General features: G+C 37.8%; 1 protein-coding gene across 1 annotated transcript in view; it reads right to left on the bottom strand.

Annotated features, from left to right (window-relative positions):
- The window catches only part of LOC134745153 (zinc transporter ZIP11), a 96,846-nt gene extending 83,690 nt beyond the window's left edge, over positions 1 to 13,156 (bottom strand). The window contains exons 1-4 of the mRNA XM_063679133.1: positions 12,899 to 13,156; positions 12,342 to 12,567; positions 5,374 to 5,564; positions 1,364 to 1,563 (exon numbers count right to left, since the gene is read on the bottom strand). Of these exons, the coding sequence (XP_063535203.1) occupies positions 1,364 to 1,563; positions 5,374 to 5,564; positions 12,342 to 12,567; positions 12,899 to 13,006 (725 nt within the window). The 5' untranslated portion in view covers positions 13,007 to 13,156. The remainder of the gene's footprint in view (positions 1 to 1,363; positions 1,564 to 5,373; positions 5,565 to 12,341; positions 12,568 to 12,898) is intronic.
- Positions 13,157 to 16,386: the final 3,230 nt, after the last annotated feature.

Genomic DNA, 16,386 nt, shown 5'->3' with positions numbered 1-16,386 from the left:
TATTGAATTTATAATACATCGTATCGGGGATGTATTATAAATTCAATATACGCGATATAATCCGTTTTCATAGTTTTATTTCGTGATTTTTTGCCGTTTTTTGCGTAATGGTACGGAACCCTTCGTGCGCGAGTCCGACTCGCACTTGGCCGGTTTATTTTAATAATCACTAGAAAAATAAGTCACAGCAAATATGTCACAATAATAAGATCTTTTACATTCTTTTGTAAATTTTCATAAGAAATATTTATAAAGTAATTTTTTAAAAGCGTTTTTCAACATTATACAATAAAAAGACGTCAAGATTGTTTACCTTTTTTGTAATGCTATAAAAAAAGAACTATAATATTTAAAAAAAATTACACAACTCGATTACAGAAAACGATCTGAATTTAAAAAAATGTGACTTGAGTCGCCATCTATCGACTGTAGAATATTCTAATTAGCGTTTGCGAAACAAATATAATACGTACATGGTCGGTAGATGGCAGCACTTACTTGGTAGCGTTTGGTGAACGTGTCGTAAACTTTTTAAGAACTAACGCTAGATGGCATGATTCTTAATGTAATAAACCTGCAGAAGACAGCGATGCCGGAGCACAGGCATGCCTTATTTTCGAAATAGGAAAGTGTGGAAACGCCGATTAGGAAATGACTAAATGCATGATACGAGTAACATCCCTGTTTCCACCATAAATAGACACAATCTTGTGTACTGTCCCAAAAGATTCGAAAGAGATGCAGACTTTTCGCGATGCTTTGTGCGATAGAGACAACAAGGCCTAGAGACGTAAGTACAACCAGGCATCGAACCATGCATATTGTTGAAAAGTTAGGTATATCTACAACTGACTACTGACATAATAAAAACAAGTAACTGTCAAAACATTTTTTTGTGACACAAACTTTTATTGCTGGCTATACTTCTTCTCATTTGCATGTCTATCAAGTACTTCTTGAGACCTTTCTAATGAGCCTAAACTTGATGTGTTTGTGTTTTTCCATCAAGGAATTCTTTTGGCTACCTACCGGCTGCATCATCAGAACACCTCCATGTTAGCATATTATTGCATTGTCACCGGAATTACGATAATACTCCAAATTTCAACTGAATCAGATACCGGGAAGTGGTTCAAATTTAAGTTACAAGATTTGAAGCACTATATATACAAAGGTATATACGCAGTGTGTAAAAAAGTGTGTAATAATATCGTCGCAACCCCTATCTGACGCGGCTCAACGTTTTCATTTGACAAACTTGGCGACATGGAAGTTGTTGAAGTTTCCACTGCGATTGTCTCTCTGACCTCCAGCCTGAAAGCGACCTTGCGCGCATTAAGATAAAGCTCAAAATCAAACTAACCTGGCGACATGGAAGGAGTTAGCGACGTCATCGCTGGCCGCCGCCGCGCCGAAAGACACACCGACGGCGAGCCCCTCGGGAATGTTGTGGACGGTGATGGCGACCACCAGTAACATGATGCGTTTCCACTGCGACTGTCGCGCTTCCAGCGATCGCTGGAGACTGTCGCGGCGGTCGCCCTCGCCGTTCTCTGTGGGTTTCTGGAATGTACAATAGGCTATTAAATAAGTATGATTTCATTGGCACATCACTACACCTTATGAAACAAAGTCCCCGCCGCGTCTGTCTGTCTGTATGTTCGCGATAAACTCAAAAAATACTGAACAGATTTTCATGCGGTTTTCACCTATCAATAGAGTGATTCTGGAGGAAAGTTTTAGGTGCATAATTTGTTAAATAAAATAAAATAATTAAATCATTTATTCTGGCGAAATAAACCCTTTTTTTTACATTAATTCTTCTGACAAACTGCAAGACAGTAAAGTTAAGGTTTATCCCTGCAAAGCCAGGGCGGGTCGCTAGCTCAACAAATAATTGATACCATTAAAACGCATCATTCGGCTAAAATACGATCAATCGATGGTTTACTAGAAGGTTCCCACCATCAGATTAACAGTGATACGACAAAACGCCTCGGTCGGATACAAAACACGAGCGCACATAAATAAATATAATATAATATGGTAGAGTATATTATATTTTTTTATTATTATTTATTTAATAAAATACAGAGTATTCTTACAATAATCATAGCCCCGCAAAACTCAATAAAGAGTTTGACTGTGGGGTCATCAGTCTCTAGTTACATATGTACTTAACTTAATTTTATAGTAGTGCAATTACTACAAAATATTGAGGTAGTGTATTTTTAACATAGATTTAAATTTAGACTTCTTATTTTCACATCTTATGGCTTCGGGCAAACTATTAATTCTAATTTCTTTATGTGCAGAAAGCAGTAAAATTTCATTTCTATTTATCTTGTATAAACAATCTGTTTCGATTGAATGTGTTTACTACACGTATTTTGCGTTGTAAATAAAGCAGTTTTATTTCGCCTACTGTACTTTTCTTTTATTCGTCATCTAGGTAATACGATTCTAATAAACCGAAAGTCAATGACTGCGTTGATGAATTGCTTTGATTTATCTAATTCCTATGGCCACCTTCGGTCACCATCACAGATCACCTCGCTGCCATCGAAATATTTTATGGTCCTTCATCGTCGGACGTTTGATTGTGCCCAATCAAACGCTGTTTTAGAGCAGCAGAATGGTGCTTTTTAGCTTCCAAATTAAAACCTAATACTAATTTACAGGGAAACGGTATAGCCGTGTTTGTCTGGGACATTGGCCCCAGAAGCCAAATTGATTGCCGTTTTGCCAATTTATTAGCTCAGATATAAGATGCTATATCACCAAATATTAACTCTAAAATGCTGCAGGTTTTTGAGAAAATTAGAAAAAAATGAAAACTGGTTTTAATTTTTTATTATCTAAACTACTGAACCGATTTTTTTGTAACATACACATTATGTGAGTAATGTAGATGAATTATTTAAAAAAAATAGAGTTCCAAATATCCTTGTAAGTAGTAAAATATACACTTCTAATTTTTCAATATTTATTTTTTTATATTTCCGAAAATAGGACACCTACCAATTTTGGGTATTTTATGTTTAAACTAATATTATAAAATATATTTTTTTTTCACAAACATTCACTTGGATCAACAGGGTAAAAATACCGTGTGTATGAGAACAGACACAACCTGTCCCATATCGACCGCCGCACCGCTCTGTACGAATTTGAATTTCGAAAGTGACAAATTGCTAAAATGGACTATATTATACATACCAAAGAGGATATAATATTATAGAGCGGTACTGTCATAGTAAATTTTGTAACCACAGTAAATTCACTGCCATCTATCGACACACTTTAAAACTAAAAATGAAGATGTATAAAAATACGATAAAATGTATTTAAATATGGATAAATGATTTTTTTTATTTGTATTAATTATTTTTATTATTTTGACCCATGTTCTTCCACTGATATGCGTTAAAATTGTTAAATAACAAACGAAACCGTCAACCCCCTCTATACGAGAGTAGGCCAAAGGTAGTAGCGACATCTGATCGAGAATCAAATTTTCGTGATTTTCGAGGCACGTTTTTTCCTTAGACTGTATCCATCTATTACGGAGTTATATCTATCTTTGTACATACTTAACCTAATACGTAAATTAATACAGCGATTCAAATATTCGTTCACATTGTTCTATAAGCTGTGACTGTGACCACTTGGAATCAAAAAACTTGAAATAGTTCCAAATTATTTTATGGATATAAAGATAACCTTTATAATCTTGTAAAGGCATGAAAAAATACAAGGTTGGAGGCATTGAAATATATAAAATATCTTTGGTTATAATCTTTTTAACTTTGTACACAAACAGTAGTCTGATGGGTATTTTCTCTTATCGGTAACTTCAATTAAGTGTACTTTGAGTACATAATTAAATATTGACTGACTCATAGTTTACTATGTTTGTATTGTTATATAGTTATAAATGAGACGGGAAACATACCTTTAACCGGGAAGTTATTTACAAGACGATTACTAGGGTTAAAAAACAGCTGAACACTTACTGCCGTGCCAAAATCGTGTAAATATAATTATGAAATCATTTATGCTGCCAACCGTTGTTGGTTTGAGGAACGAGGATAAACACCCAACACGAAGGCAAAAATATTTTAGTCAATTCGTCCCGATGAGGTTTAGTGAAATTAACATAGATCTAATAATCCACATGACATTTTTATTATCACAAATAATACATACAAATTTTATATTACTAGGAACATTTAGTACATTCTTGTACTTATTGATTTTAATGATTTAATGGCACAAATAATGGTGTTAAAAGGAAAACAATTTTAATGCTTTTTAAGATAAGAGAAATATGTAAAAAACTTCAGCAACATAATTATCATATTAATAATTAGCACAAAGTTACTATAGTGAGTGGTATTTTGCCTAGAAGTCTTCTAGAAATCGATTTTCGCTCGTGTCGTCTCGGATATGGGTATATTTAGTATCAATGCCTTTATACTTAGTAGTTTAAACTTCAATTTATTATTCTGTGTATTTTTCATTTCACTGACTTTTAAGCGGAATGCTGAAAGATATAAAATTCGCACATTTCATTATTGAATTTTTAAGACCTCTTTAAATATTAGCCCCTTTATTCATAAAACTTTACAACCCTCAATTAGTTAATTTATGTTTTATCCCTTTCTTACAATTCCATAAGTGAAAATGACAGATTAAGGGCCAGTTGCACCAACCAAAATTAACAGACTGATCAATCTGAGCAGAGAACTATGCAACTTCCCATAGAATACAATTTAGCGAACGCTAAAACGGTGACAGACGGTTTGGTGCAACCCGACCTAAAACAAACGATTAATAGCTAATGCCACAAATGTATTAAGTACCGAGAGCGAGTGCTGCGAGTGGTGGTGCCGCCGGCGCTGCGCCGAGTGCTGGCTGTTGATGCAGTCCGCGGAGTCGGTCGGCTGCACCGGGGCTAACGTGACTACGCTATTACCAAATATAGATATAACTCCGTAATAGATGGATACAGTCTAAGGAAAAAACGTGCCTCGAAAATCAAGAAAATTTGATTCTCGTTCAGAGGGCGCTACTAGCTTTGGCCAACTGTCGTATAGATAGCGTTGACGGTTTCGTTTGTTATTTAACAATTTTAACGCATATCAGTGAAAGAACATGGGTCAAAATCATAAAAATAATTAATGCAAATAAAAAAATCATTTATCCATATTTAAATACATTTTATCGTATATTTATAAATCTTCATTTTTAGTTTTAAAGTGTGTCGACAGATGGCAGTGAATTTACTGGGGTTACAAAATTTACTATGACAGTACCGCTCTAGTATAAGTTACTTTATGCTATTACTCATTAAAGAGGCAAATGTATTACCGAGAGCGAGTGCTGTGAGTGGTGGTGCCGCCGGCGCTGCGCCGAGTGCTGGCTGTTGATGCAGTCCGCGAAGTCGGTGGGCTGCACCGGGTCTAACGTGACCACGCTCGTGGGCCCCGAAGGCCGGTTCAGCGCAGCCATCATTTCCAAGTCTTCTATTTTCTCTTTTCCTTCTTTACTTTTTGTTATGGCTGGGGAATGCAACATACAAATTTATGAGCATAGTTGGTTAGGTTACATTGACTTGTATGAAAATGTAATTGTAACATTTGTGAAACTGTTAATGTCAAATTAGAGTTTTGAATGATTCACGGTTAGTTTCACTAGACTTATAGTACTAGGCGTAGTGACACCGTGAGTGTAGTGTGTTTGGACAGACCAACGAGTGTGAACGCGACCGGACCAACAAGTGTGAATGCGACCGTTGGTAACGTTGAAAGTGAACGCAGCCGACGCGCAAGAATGAGGGTAGACAGAGCGCTGTCTACACAACTTTGACACCCACCCGCTATCTTCAGTCACCCGTGAACATGATGCATGTAACTGCGTCGAAATATCGGGAGCTCACAAATAATACAAAAGGTAATCACGGTCTATATCCCGGTCAATATAAGTCTAGTGTTAATGTCAATATCGAAGGGATCAATTTAGTTAAAATACATATACACGGCCTTATTTCCATAACATTATATATAGTTTGTGCCATACACGAAGACGCGCATTTGCACACATAGCTAATTAATGTGCATAGACAGAACTACTACACTGCTAAAAGGTTGCACACTTGTACTATAAACTATAAGCGATTAGGAAGAAGAGTGGGGTGCGTCTTCGTGGATGGGTCAAACTGTAAAGCGGTATATATTTTTAGCAAATTGACAACGTCGATATAGTGCATAATTATTTTCCATCGTAGTATTTTCACGGAAACGTATGAACGTGTCTTGCTATTTCAGTCAGTCTCGGCACAAAAAGTACTGAGGTTGACAAATACGAAAGTTTCCGAGAAAATACGATGGAAAACACAATTATGCACTAGGTACATCTGACACGGTGTTTTTTTAAACTCCGTTAATTTCGGGGTATGGCTTAGTACATTTAAGGAAACTGAATGGCACAGTTATTTTTTTTATAAAAAGCGTCGTTGTAACAAGGACATTACAATTAGATCCACCAAATAATTGAAAACTATGACATATCAGTGACATTTCGAATATCGATCGTCCAACACTTGACTACTAGTCAAGTGTAAAAATATGGGTGTAGACAACTTACTCAAAAATATGTCCAATTAAGCTATGGGACATATTTTTGTGATGATTTGTGCACCCATATTTTTACACTTGACTGTACTTGCGTTTAGTAGCAAATGTATAAACGCATACTAAACACTGATCTAGTAAACAAGCCCCAAGGCATAATCGCTCGTAGAGGCCTTATCAGATAAAAATAAATAATTGATTATCTCTAAAATGGAGTTATTTTAGCACTTTTACTGTCCGTGACATGCACCGTCAAACTACTCTGTCAAGTCTACGTGACGTCAGAAATGGATGGCTCTAATTCATTGGTGCATCACATATAATGCACGGACGTATCGACCCATGTCGTTGTTGAAAGCGAGGGACAGTTAAAGTGTTAAAATATCGGTTTCTGAGAAAGTTACGTAATTTAAGCTCAGGAATGCGCCCTTGAAATTAACGGACTTTAAAAAAACCGGCCAAGTGCGAGTCGGACTCGCGCACGAAGGGTTCCGTCCGTACCAATACGCAAAAAACGGCAAAAAATCACGTTTGTTGTATGGGAGTCCCACTTAAATATTAATTTTATTCTGGTCTTAATATTTGTTGTTATAGCGGCAACAGAAATACATCATCTGTGAAAATTTCAACTGTCTGCTATCACGGTTCATGAGATCATAGAGTAACTTATACTAGAGCGGTACTGTCATAGTAAATTTTGTAACCCCAGTAAATTCACTGCCATCTGTCGACACACTTTAAAACTAAAAATGAAGATTTATAAAAATACGAAAAAATGTATTTAAATATGGATAAATGATTTTTTTAATTTGCATTAATTATTTTTATAATTTTGACCCATGTTCTTTCACTGATATGCGTTAAAATTGTTAAATAACAAACGAAACCGTCAACGCCATCTATACGACAGTAGGCCAAAACTAGTAGCGCCCTCTGAACAAGAATCAAATTTTCTTGATTTTCGAGGCACGTTTTTTTTCTTAGACTGTATCCATCTATTACGGAGTTATATCTATCTTTGATGAGATACAGCCTGGTGACAGACGGACATACAGACAGACAGGCGGACGGACAGCGGAGTCTTAGTAATTAGGCCTTGATTGTACTGGTATAAAATTTAAAATTGATTTTTTTAGCTTTAACACGATCATTCGCTTTTTATGTAAAAACTACATTGAACCTGTGATAAAAATGGGAAGTACCTAATTTAATAGGCCATCCGACATTAAATCCTATTTCCGTTTTTAGGGTTCCGTACCCAATGGGTAAAAACGGGACCCTATTACTAAGACTCCGCTGTCCGTCTGTCCTTCCGTCTGTCCGTCTGTCTGTCTGTCACCAGGCTGTATCTCGTGATCTGTGATAGCTAGACAGCTGAAATTTTTCACAGATGATGTATTTCGGTTGCCGCTATAACAACAAATACTAAAAACAGAATAAAATAGAGATTTAAGTGGGTCTCCCATACAACAAACGTGATTTTCGACCGAAGTTAAGCAACGTCGGGCGGGGTCAGTACTTGGATGGGTGACCGTTTTTATAGTTAATGGTACGGAACCCTTCGTGTGTGAGTCCGACTCGCACTTGGCCGGTTTTTAAAAACGTTTATAACAAACGATGCAGAAAGTTAGATCAGTCAGCATGTTAATGTACTAATGTTAATGTTAGGTATAATAAGCAATTTAACGACACGTGCATTGACGTCATTTAAAACAAAGAGGCGCGTTAGTTTAGTTTTAAACAATCTCCATAGATAAAAAGCACATTATAACAAGATATTATTCTCAAACGTGCAATCAATGTAACAAAATGATATCACAGATCGCAACACTGATACATATTTTCACTCATTTATTTGTTTGCTTAAATAAATCCTGGTATATTTTCTGTTGAAGATTCCTATTATACACTGTATTAATTAGAGAGGATAATTTAAACACACGCTTATACCTATATACATATAATCGACATTATTACACTATCTGCTATATGGTAATTACCATACTGAAAAATGCTAAGTATCTTAGTCATCGGCAAATGCTGAGTGACATCCATTTTGGTGTTAGAATGTATTAAATAAGATGTATTCTAAGTGACCGAACCAGCGAAGTCTTTGGGCTTTCGTTTCGCCGATGATATTGGGTTCGGCCACTAACTCCTCGATCTTGGCATTTCTCCGGATCCTCCAGGTGCCGTCATCTCTATTAATAGGTCCAAGGCTCTTGCGAAAAACTTTCCTCTCCGATACCAGGAGCTTACTTTCTTCTTTCAGTGTTAGCTAGGGACCAGGCCTCACAGCTATACATAACGATATGTACTCTAAAGATGTTTAAAAAAACCGGCCAAGTGCGAGTCGGTCTCGCGTTCCAAGGGTTCCGTACATTACACAATTTAAACAATGTATTAATGTATTTTTTATGTCAAATGTCTTTAAAAAACCCGTAGGGGTCGGATCAAAAACTAAGTAATTAAGTCCGACTCACGCTTGACTGCACATTTCTAATAGGTTTTCCGGTGATCTATAGGTAAAGATCTATTGTGTATTTTTTTTTCAAAATTTTTGACCCAGTAGTTTCGGAGATAAAGGGGGGGGTGGTCATTTTTTGCCTATTTTCTTGAATAACTTCTAAACTATTTATTTTAAAATTATACAAAAAATATATTTGAGATTCTCACAATGAGCTATTTCATTTCATATGTGACACGATATAGTTTGACAAGCTTTATTTTTTAATATTGTCATTTACCCCCCAAAAGCGGCTCCCGTGTTTAAAATTAATATGTTTACGTTACATGTCCATCTTTGGGTCACAAACTTACATGTGTACGAAATTTCAACTTAGTTGGTTCAGTAGTTTCGGAGAAAATAGGCTGTGACAGACGGACAGACGGACAGACAGACAGACAGACAGACAGACAGACGCACGAGTGATCCTATAAGGGTTCCGTTTTTTCCTTTTGAGGTACGGAACCCTAAAAAGCTACCAAGGTCACGCCGGTAAACGGCGGTACCGAGGCGGTTAGTTTTTTAATAAAACACACAAAATATAGTAAAAGTGAAAATGTGACCTTGGACGTGGTACAATATTCCTATAAAATAGAAAATAATTCTTGAGGAAGGTTTAGATGTAGGTATAATTTGTTAACCCGTGCGAAGCCGGGGCGGGTCGCTAGTTAAATAAGTACATCACTTTCCCAATATACTCAATAAGAAGCACATATTTTATTTCTCTCTGCTCCCACCAAATTCTCGGAATCCATCTATGAGCGAACAATTTCATATGATTATATCTCTGAAGAATTGCATAATTAACACGAATAATGAGCGATGCCGACTGCAGCAGGGCAGATAAGGAGGCAAATTCAGATACATAAAATATGCGACCAATTACATCCACGCCATCGAACTAATGAGCGCGAGGTTGACGCAGAGATTGAAACAAATTGATATCATATTTCACACATCGAAATACGCCTAAAGACCGCGATAACTTATATAAATATACAGGATATTTCACATTCCCGCCTCCCATTTCACATAAATCGGCTTATTTGAAGGAAACTGCCTTTGTCCTTGTTACAAGCGTAATGACATATATCACTATAAGTAAGGCATAAATATAAATAAAGTCGTTCATTGTCAGCGATGATAAGCGGGGCCTTATGATAGTCCGTCGTCAGTAGTAAACTGTAAGCCTTTGATAAGCTACTAATCTTTGAATACAAAGATTTTTATTTCCTTGGTAATGAGAAAAGGGTTAGCATTTCATCTCTTGTTATGATAATGAGAAACTAAACATTGGCTTGATTAACATCTACGTGACTTGAACTACGTAGTTAATTAATAGCAATAAAAGTAATAATTAAAACAGCTTCCAACTAATAGTCGGTAGGTTGTTTAATAGTGAATAAAATTTAGCACCAGCCCACGTTAAAAAGACATACTCGCATTACACCATAACGAAAAAGTATTTTGGGGTTCTATCTTTATCTTTACTAAATATATGCCAGTAACCTTTCAAATAATTAGAAAACATATTTATTTAACGTCTGTTATTCCATTTAACAATAAATTATACAAATTGGGAACATATGGTACACATCTTCCCAATTTGTATATTTTTTTAAAATAAAAAACGTAAATAAAGTTGGACACATTAGCAATATTAGCATTCACCGAAGTATGGTTTCAATAAGACAAGGTTCCAAAAAAACAACATAGTCTACTTATATCATATAACATATGCACACAAGGGTGTGACATGTTGGTGCAATAAGGTACTGCATGAATAGCTTATCAGCATTGAAACATCTATCAGTTACTCTGAAGCACTGACTGCCCAGACATTAAACACACACTTCTCATCTGTACAGTATTCAAACCTTTTGATCCCATGATATATTATATGAGTATTTAATACACAACCTAATCTGACTTCATACAATGCAGAACTTGAATTCTTTTACTGAGTGCAATAAATGCATCACCTCAGAAAACATACATACATATGTATACATTGGTATTATGAATATAAAAGTCATGGCTAGGTAATACTTAATTTAAATAAATAATTTATAGACATATTTTGAAAGCTAAGCTCACTTAATTGTCATGAATTGAAAAGCATTGTGTGCACATTTTAGAATTTAGAACAAATTATGAAACTCATTGAATTTTATGCTGGCTTTCAATTACAAAGAGAATTAATATACCTAATACAATTATTGGCATATTGTTTCTCAGTGCCAATGTTTTAATAAAATACATATTTATGTGGCAAGTTAATTCAAGGTTAAAATGATACATAAAATCCTTTTTTTATATTGATAGGTAATGGAAACCTTCATAGGACAACAGCAACAGACATGCCATACAAATACTCCCAACAAACAAAAACTTTTATTATACATACATATACAAAAAACTCTCACTTTCACATACTCTCTCTGTCTTTAGTTTTTCTTTTTCGAAAAATCGCGGGGCACTTTTGGATGAGACTAGCCCAGGACTGGGATAAGTGGCGTACACGAAGAGATGGCCTATGCTCAGCAGTAAGCGACTGAAGGCTAAAATGATGATGATGATACCCAAAACTATTGTTTGAAAATAAATCTGTTACCAGAAATGTTGAACCACCAAATGATTGACTATTATCTGCTATTATTGTTACCACATGTGCGCAGTGCATTTATGAATTTCAATAAAAACAGTCAGAATATCATTGGACTGGCTTCCAATCCCTCAACTTACTATAGAAATACAGTCAGATTAATGAGACTAAATTGAGTGACTATCTAGTTACAGATAAAATAGATGACAGTGTTGTTCAAACAACTGAATATGGAGCATTCCACGGGCTGTCCCGTACAGACGCATTTTATTTCCTGTGTTGCGACTTTCTTTTCAGCGTTTAAAGCAGATGACTATTGTTCTGTGGATATTTTTGACCCATTGTCACAGAAAAGCAAACTCTTATAACTGCAAATCCTGAGAAAATTCGCGTTCGTACGGGACAACGGTAGAAAATTTCGTAGAATGCTCCATATGTGTAATATCAGCAACCATGTGGCCATATTTTCCCAAATATTTGTGTTGCCTCTCTTTTTTTAATAGCACAAAAAAAAGCCTCCATAGAATGTTATTACAAACCACCAAATAAAAAACGAATACAAAAAAAGATATATTTGAAATTGTATTGTACTTACACATCATCATGTTGGTTGAGTTGAGTCCCAAATAGTCTAAGAATACATCTGTTCCAAATACAAATACAGCTCCAAGAAGGAATCCCGCAGCAACAGGCAGGAAAGCATATTTGCCATATATTCCTTGCTTCTCACAAAGGGTTATTGCTGGGTCTAAGAGTGACCAGTATGATGCCGCAGTCATGACACCAGCGGCAAAACCAAGTGAAACATCAAGAAGTTTTCTCTGCAATAAAACATTTTCAATTAGCATACCTAATCATAGTTTCATGTTAAAATTACTTATGATTTATGATAAGATTCAAGTATGATAAAATTACTTATGTTTTACAATTTATCTAAATTCTCCTTTAAATTTATTGAGTGGGATCAAAATTCAATTGGTAGCAAATAATTAAGACATTCCTCTCCATTAAGACGTGCAATGTTCAATATTACTGTCTTATTTGTAACCACCAAAATATACATTAAAGTTTTTAATTATTTTTGTGCATGAGCACATCATATAATTCTCATATTTGGGGGGTTTCATAACTAAGTTGTAATAAGTTTCGTACCTGTTTTCCTCGTACAAAAAATACTAAAGAAGCGCCGGCTGCTGTAAGTCCCCACGTTAAGAGAGTCCCCAGAAGGGCCTGGGTCACTGCCCCGTACCCTTCAATCATCGTGGATTATGTCTTTAAGTAACTAATTTGCTTATTAAGTACTCTTGGTTGTTCATCTCTTCCACGCGAGATGTTTTTAAATTAATTACAGCTAAACATGTCCTATTTATATACCTCGCAGGACTGAGTCTACGTGCGTGTATCAACTGTCAACTGTCACTGTCATTATACGTCAGTTGATTTTTTTTAAACAACTACGGCCTGGATGCGAGTCTTTAAAAAAAAATTAAATCATTTATTTTCATGTAACTGTGACACATACATTTTGTTAGTAAAATAAATAAAAAAACAGTTTCAAAAGAGTTAGTACCTAAGCCTAATAACAATTATACCTATACCTAAACCTACACACTTAACCTACAAGTTACCACTGTATGGAGCCCATTGGGAAATGTAGCCCCGCGCAGTGTAGCATTAGCGGACAATCAGGCTTATCCGCTATCATTCTTAAGATGATGTTGGGACCGTCCCGCACCCGGCGCACCAGGGATGCGGCGCGCCTGCGCAAGGTCGTCTGAAAACAACCAACGCGCACCTCCGCAAACATTCCTGATGCGCTACAGTAGCGAGGCAGTCCCACAATCACCCGGAACGCGTTATTATATTGGACACGGAGAGCCCCATGGGCCCGCTGCGAATACTGAACCCAAAGGCTGCATGTATACAGGGAAGTACAGAACGCTCTAAAGAGAGTGATCTTTACCCCCCCGGGCCGCCGGCCATCTATTTCAGCGGAATGACGTCATCAAAATGACTCCCGCCCGGAGCAGCCCGCAAACCTTCGAGCTATCATATTCGCCCGCACCGACAGGGCCCTTCGTTCCCGTTCAATATCCATATCGTCCTTGAGGTCGGCCGCAACAACATGACCTAGATATTTAAATTGGGTTACTCGGTAGATTGCGGGAAACTCTGCAGAAGACCTGTTGCGGCCGCTCTCAAAGACTACTGGCTCTTCTTCTCATTATATTTTAAGCCTGAGTCGATAGAAAAAGTTTGGTATGAATCGTTTGTCATGAATCGGTGCATAGGCAGAAAAATCACACTGTCGTTTTCTTATGCCAGTATCATATCATAACCCTAAAAAGGGGGATAAGTATAGTTTTTTAGGGTTCCGTACCCAAAGGGTAAAAACGGGACCCTATTACTAAGACTCCGCTGTCCGTCTGTCCTCTGTCTGAAACCCTTGGTGCGCGAGTGCGACTCGCACTTGGCCGGTTTTTAAGGTTCCGTACCCAAAGGGTAAAAACGGGACCCTATTGCTAAGACTCCGCTGTCCGTCTGTCCGTCTGTCTGTCTGTCACCAGGCTGTATCTCATGAACCGTGATAGCTAGACAGTTGAAATGTTCACAGATAATGTATTTCTGTTGCCGCTATAACAACAAATACTAAAAACAGAATAATATAAATATTTAAATTGGGCTCCCATATAACAAACGTGATTTTTTTGCTGTTTTTTTCCGTAATGGTACGGAACCCTTCGTGCGCGAGTCCGACTCGCACTTGGTCGGTTTTTTTATTCTACTGTTACCAAAGAGAATAGAGTGTATAGAGAGTTACTGTCATAGTAAATTTTGTAGTCACAGTAAATTTACTGCCATCTACACATTTTTTTTTTTTAGAACGCCATATGACTGACCCATGTTCTTTTACAGATATGTGTTAAAATTGTTAAATCTGGGTTTTGAACCCGGCGCGGCGCGGCGTCGCCGGCGTGAGGACATTTTTTAGGAGGAATAATTAAAAAAATCATAACTATGCTAGGAATAAAGATTTATTTCTTATCTCCAAACACTGACTAAAAATTGTTTACAGTATAGCTACAGTGGTTGTAATTATCGTGAATAAAAAATATTTTGTTCACCTTTGCCGGATTTAAGCGCGATCGCTTAGCAGTCAAAACCATCCCAGCTACAGAAAACACCCTTTCACTGGGTGTACTTGTAGCTGGAATGCTTAAAAGTGACCGCGCCAACCCTGCAAGCTAAGGAAACATTTTTTTTGTTCCAAATACAATATCGCCTACCCTGTTCCTTCTGCATATCAATGATATGTTATTTACTAACAATATTCATTGCTATGCGGATGACAGCACTGGTGATAGCTGTTATACAGGTCGTGCAAACGCCCCCCCTGAGCAGGTGTCGGAGTGCAGGATGAGACTTGTGTCTGAGATCGAGACGTCCCTTGAACAGGTCTCCGAATGGGGTAGACGTAACCTCGTCCAGTTCAACCCTAGTAAGACACAAGTCTGCGCGTTTTCCGCCAAAAAAACCCCATTTGTCACGGCGCCAAAGTTTCAGGGCATTCCCCTTACCACCGCTAAAAGTATCGCGATACTTGGTGTCGACATTACGAACGAAGTCCAGTTTTGTAGTCATCTAGAACAAAAAGCCAAACTGCCCTCCAAAAAGCTTGGGGTGCTTAACAGAGCCAAACAGTACTTCACACCGGGTCACCGACTTTTGTTATATAAAGTGCAGGTTCGACCTCATATGGAGTACTGTTCTCATCTCTGGTCTGGCGCTCCACAATACCAGCTCCTTCCCCTTGACTCCATCCAACGGCGGGCAGTTCGTAGTGTCGGCGATCCTGAACTTACTGACGGCTTAGAGCCTCTTTAGTCTTCGGAGAGACGTTGGCTCTCTTTGCATGTTCGTCTGTACAATGGGGAATGTTCCGAAGAACTTTTTGATCTGGTGCCATCGTCTCGTTTCTATCACCGCACCTCCCGCCAAAGGAGCAAAACTCATCCTCACTTCTTAGATACATGGCACACCAAGAATAAGCGGGCATCTCGCTCGTTTCTTCCCAGAACGTGCAGAATGTGGAATGAGTTGCCTCGTGAGGTATTTCCTTTGCGCTTCGACATGGGATTCTTCAAGAAGCGGGTATTTAGGGTTCTCAAGGGTCGGCAATGCTTAATGGCTCCTGTGATGTTGCTTATGTCCATGGGCGACGATTACTGCTTCCCATCAGCCGGCTCGTCTGCTCGTTTGCTGACTATCACATAAAAAAACTAGTCAAGCCAAGCACTGCAATGAAGTGAGTGAGCCAGCGTTCGTTCGTTCACTTCACTCACGCGGCGTGATGGTAGTAACTATTTATTAATCTGTGGTGATGGATAGATGATGCGGTGGGGATGGGGGTCAGTGGAGCGGGCGGGAGTGATGCATGCAGCGACCAGTCGCTAGCGCACGGAATGGCGACAGCGCATTGTTTGTTTTGGTCGGTTTGGTCATCATATTTATTCGAATTTCGAGGTCGGCGCGAAATTTTGAACAACCCGGCGGCGGCGGCGGCGCGCTGAGGTTGGTCGGCGGCGGCACGCCGGCGCGGCGTGGACCTCTAGTTTGGAGTGATGAGGTCTATCAACCTC

The sequence above is a fragment of the Cydia strobilella genome, chromosome 11 (genome assembly GCF_947568885.1).
Source record: "Cydia strobilella chromosome 11, ilCydStro3.1, whole genome shotgun sequence".
Lineage (NCBI taxonomy): Eukaryota > Metazoa > Arthropoda > Insecta > Lepidoptera > Tortricidae > Cydia > Cydia strobilella.
The sequence above is the reverse complement of the archived record's forward strand: the minus strand, read 5'-3'. Positions and strand labels throughout refer to the sequence as shown.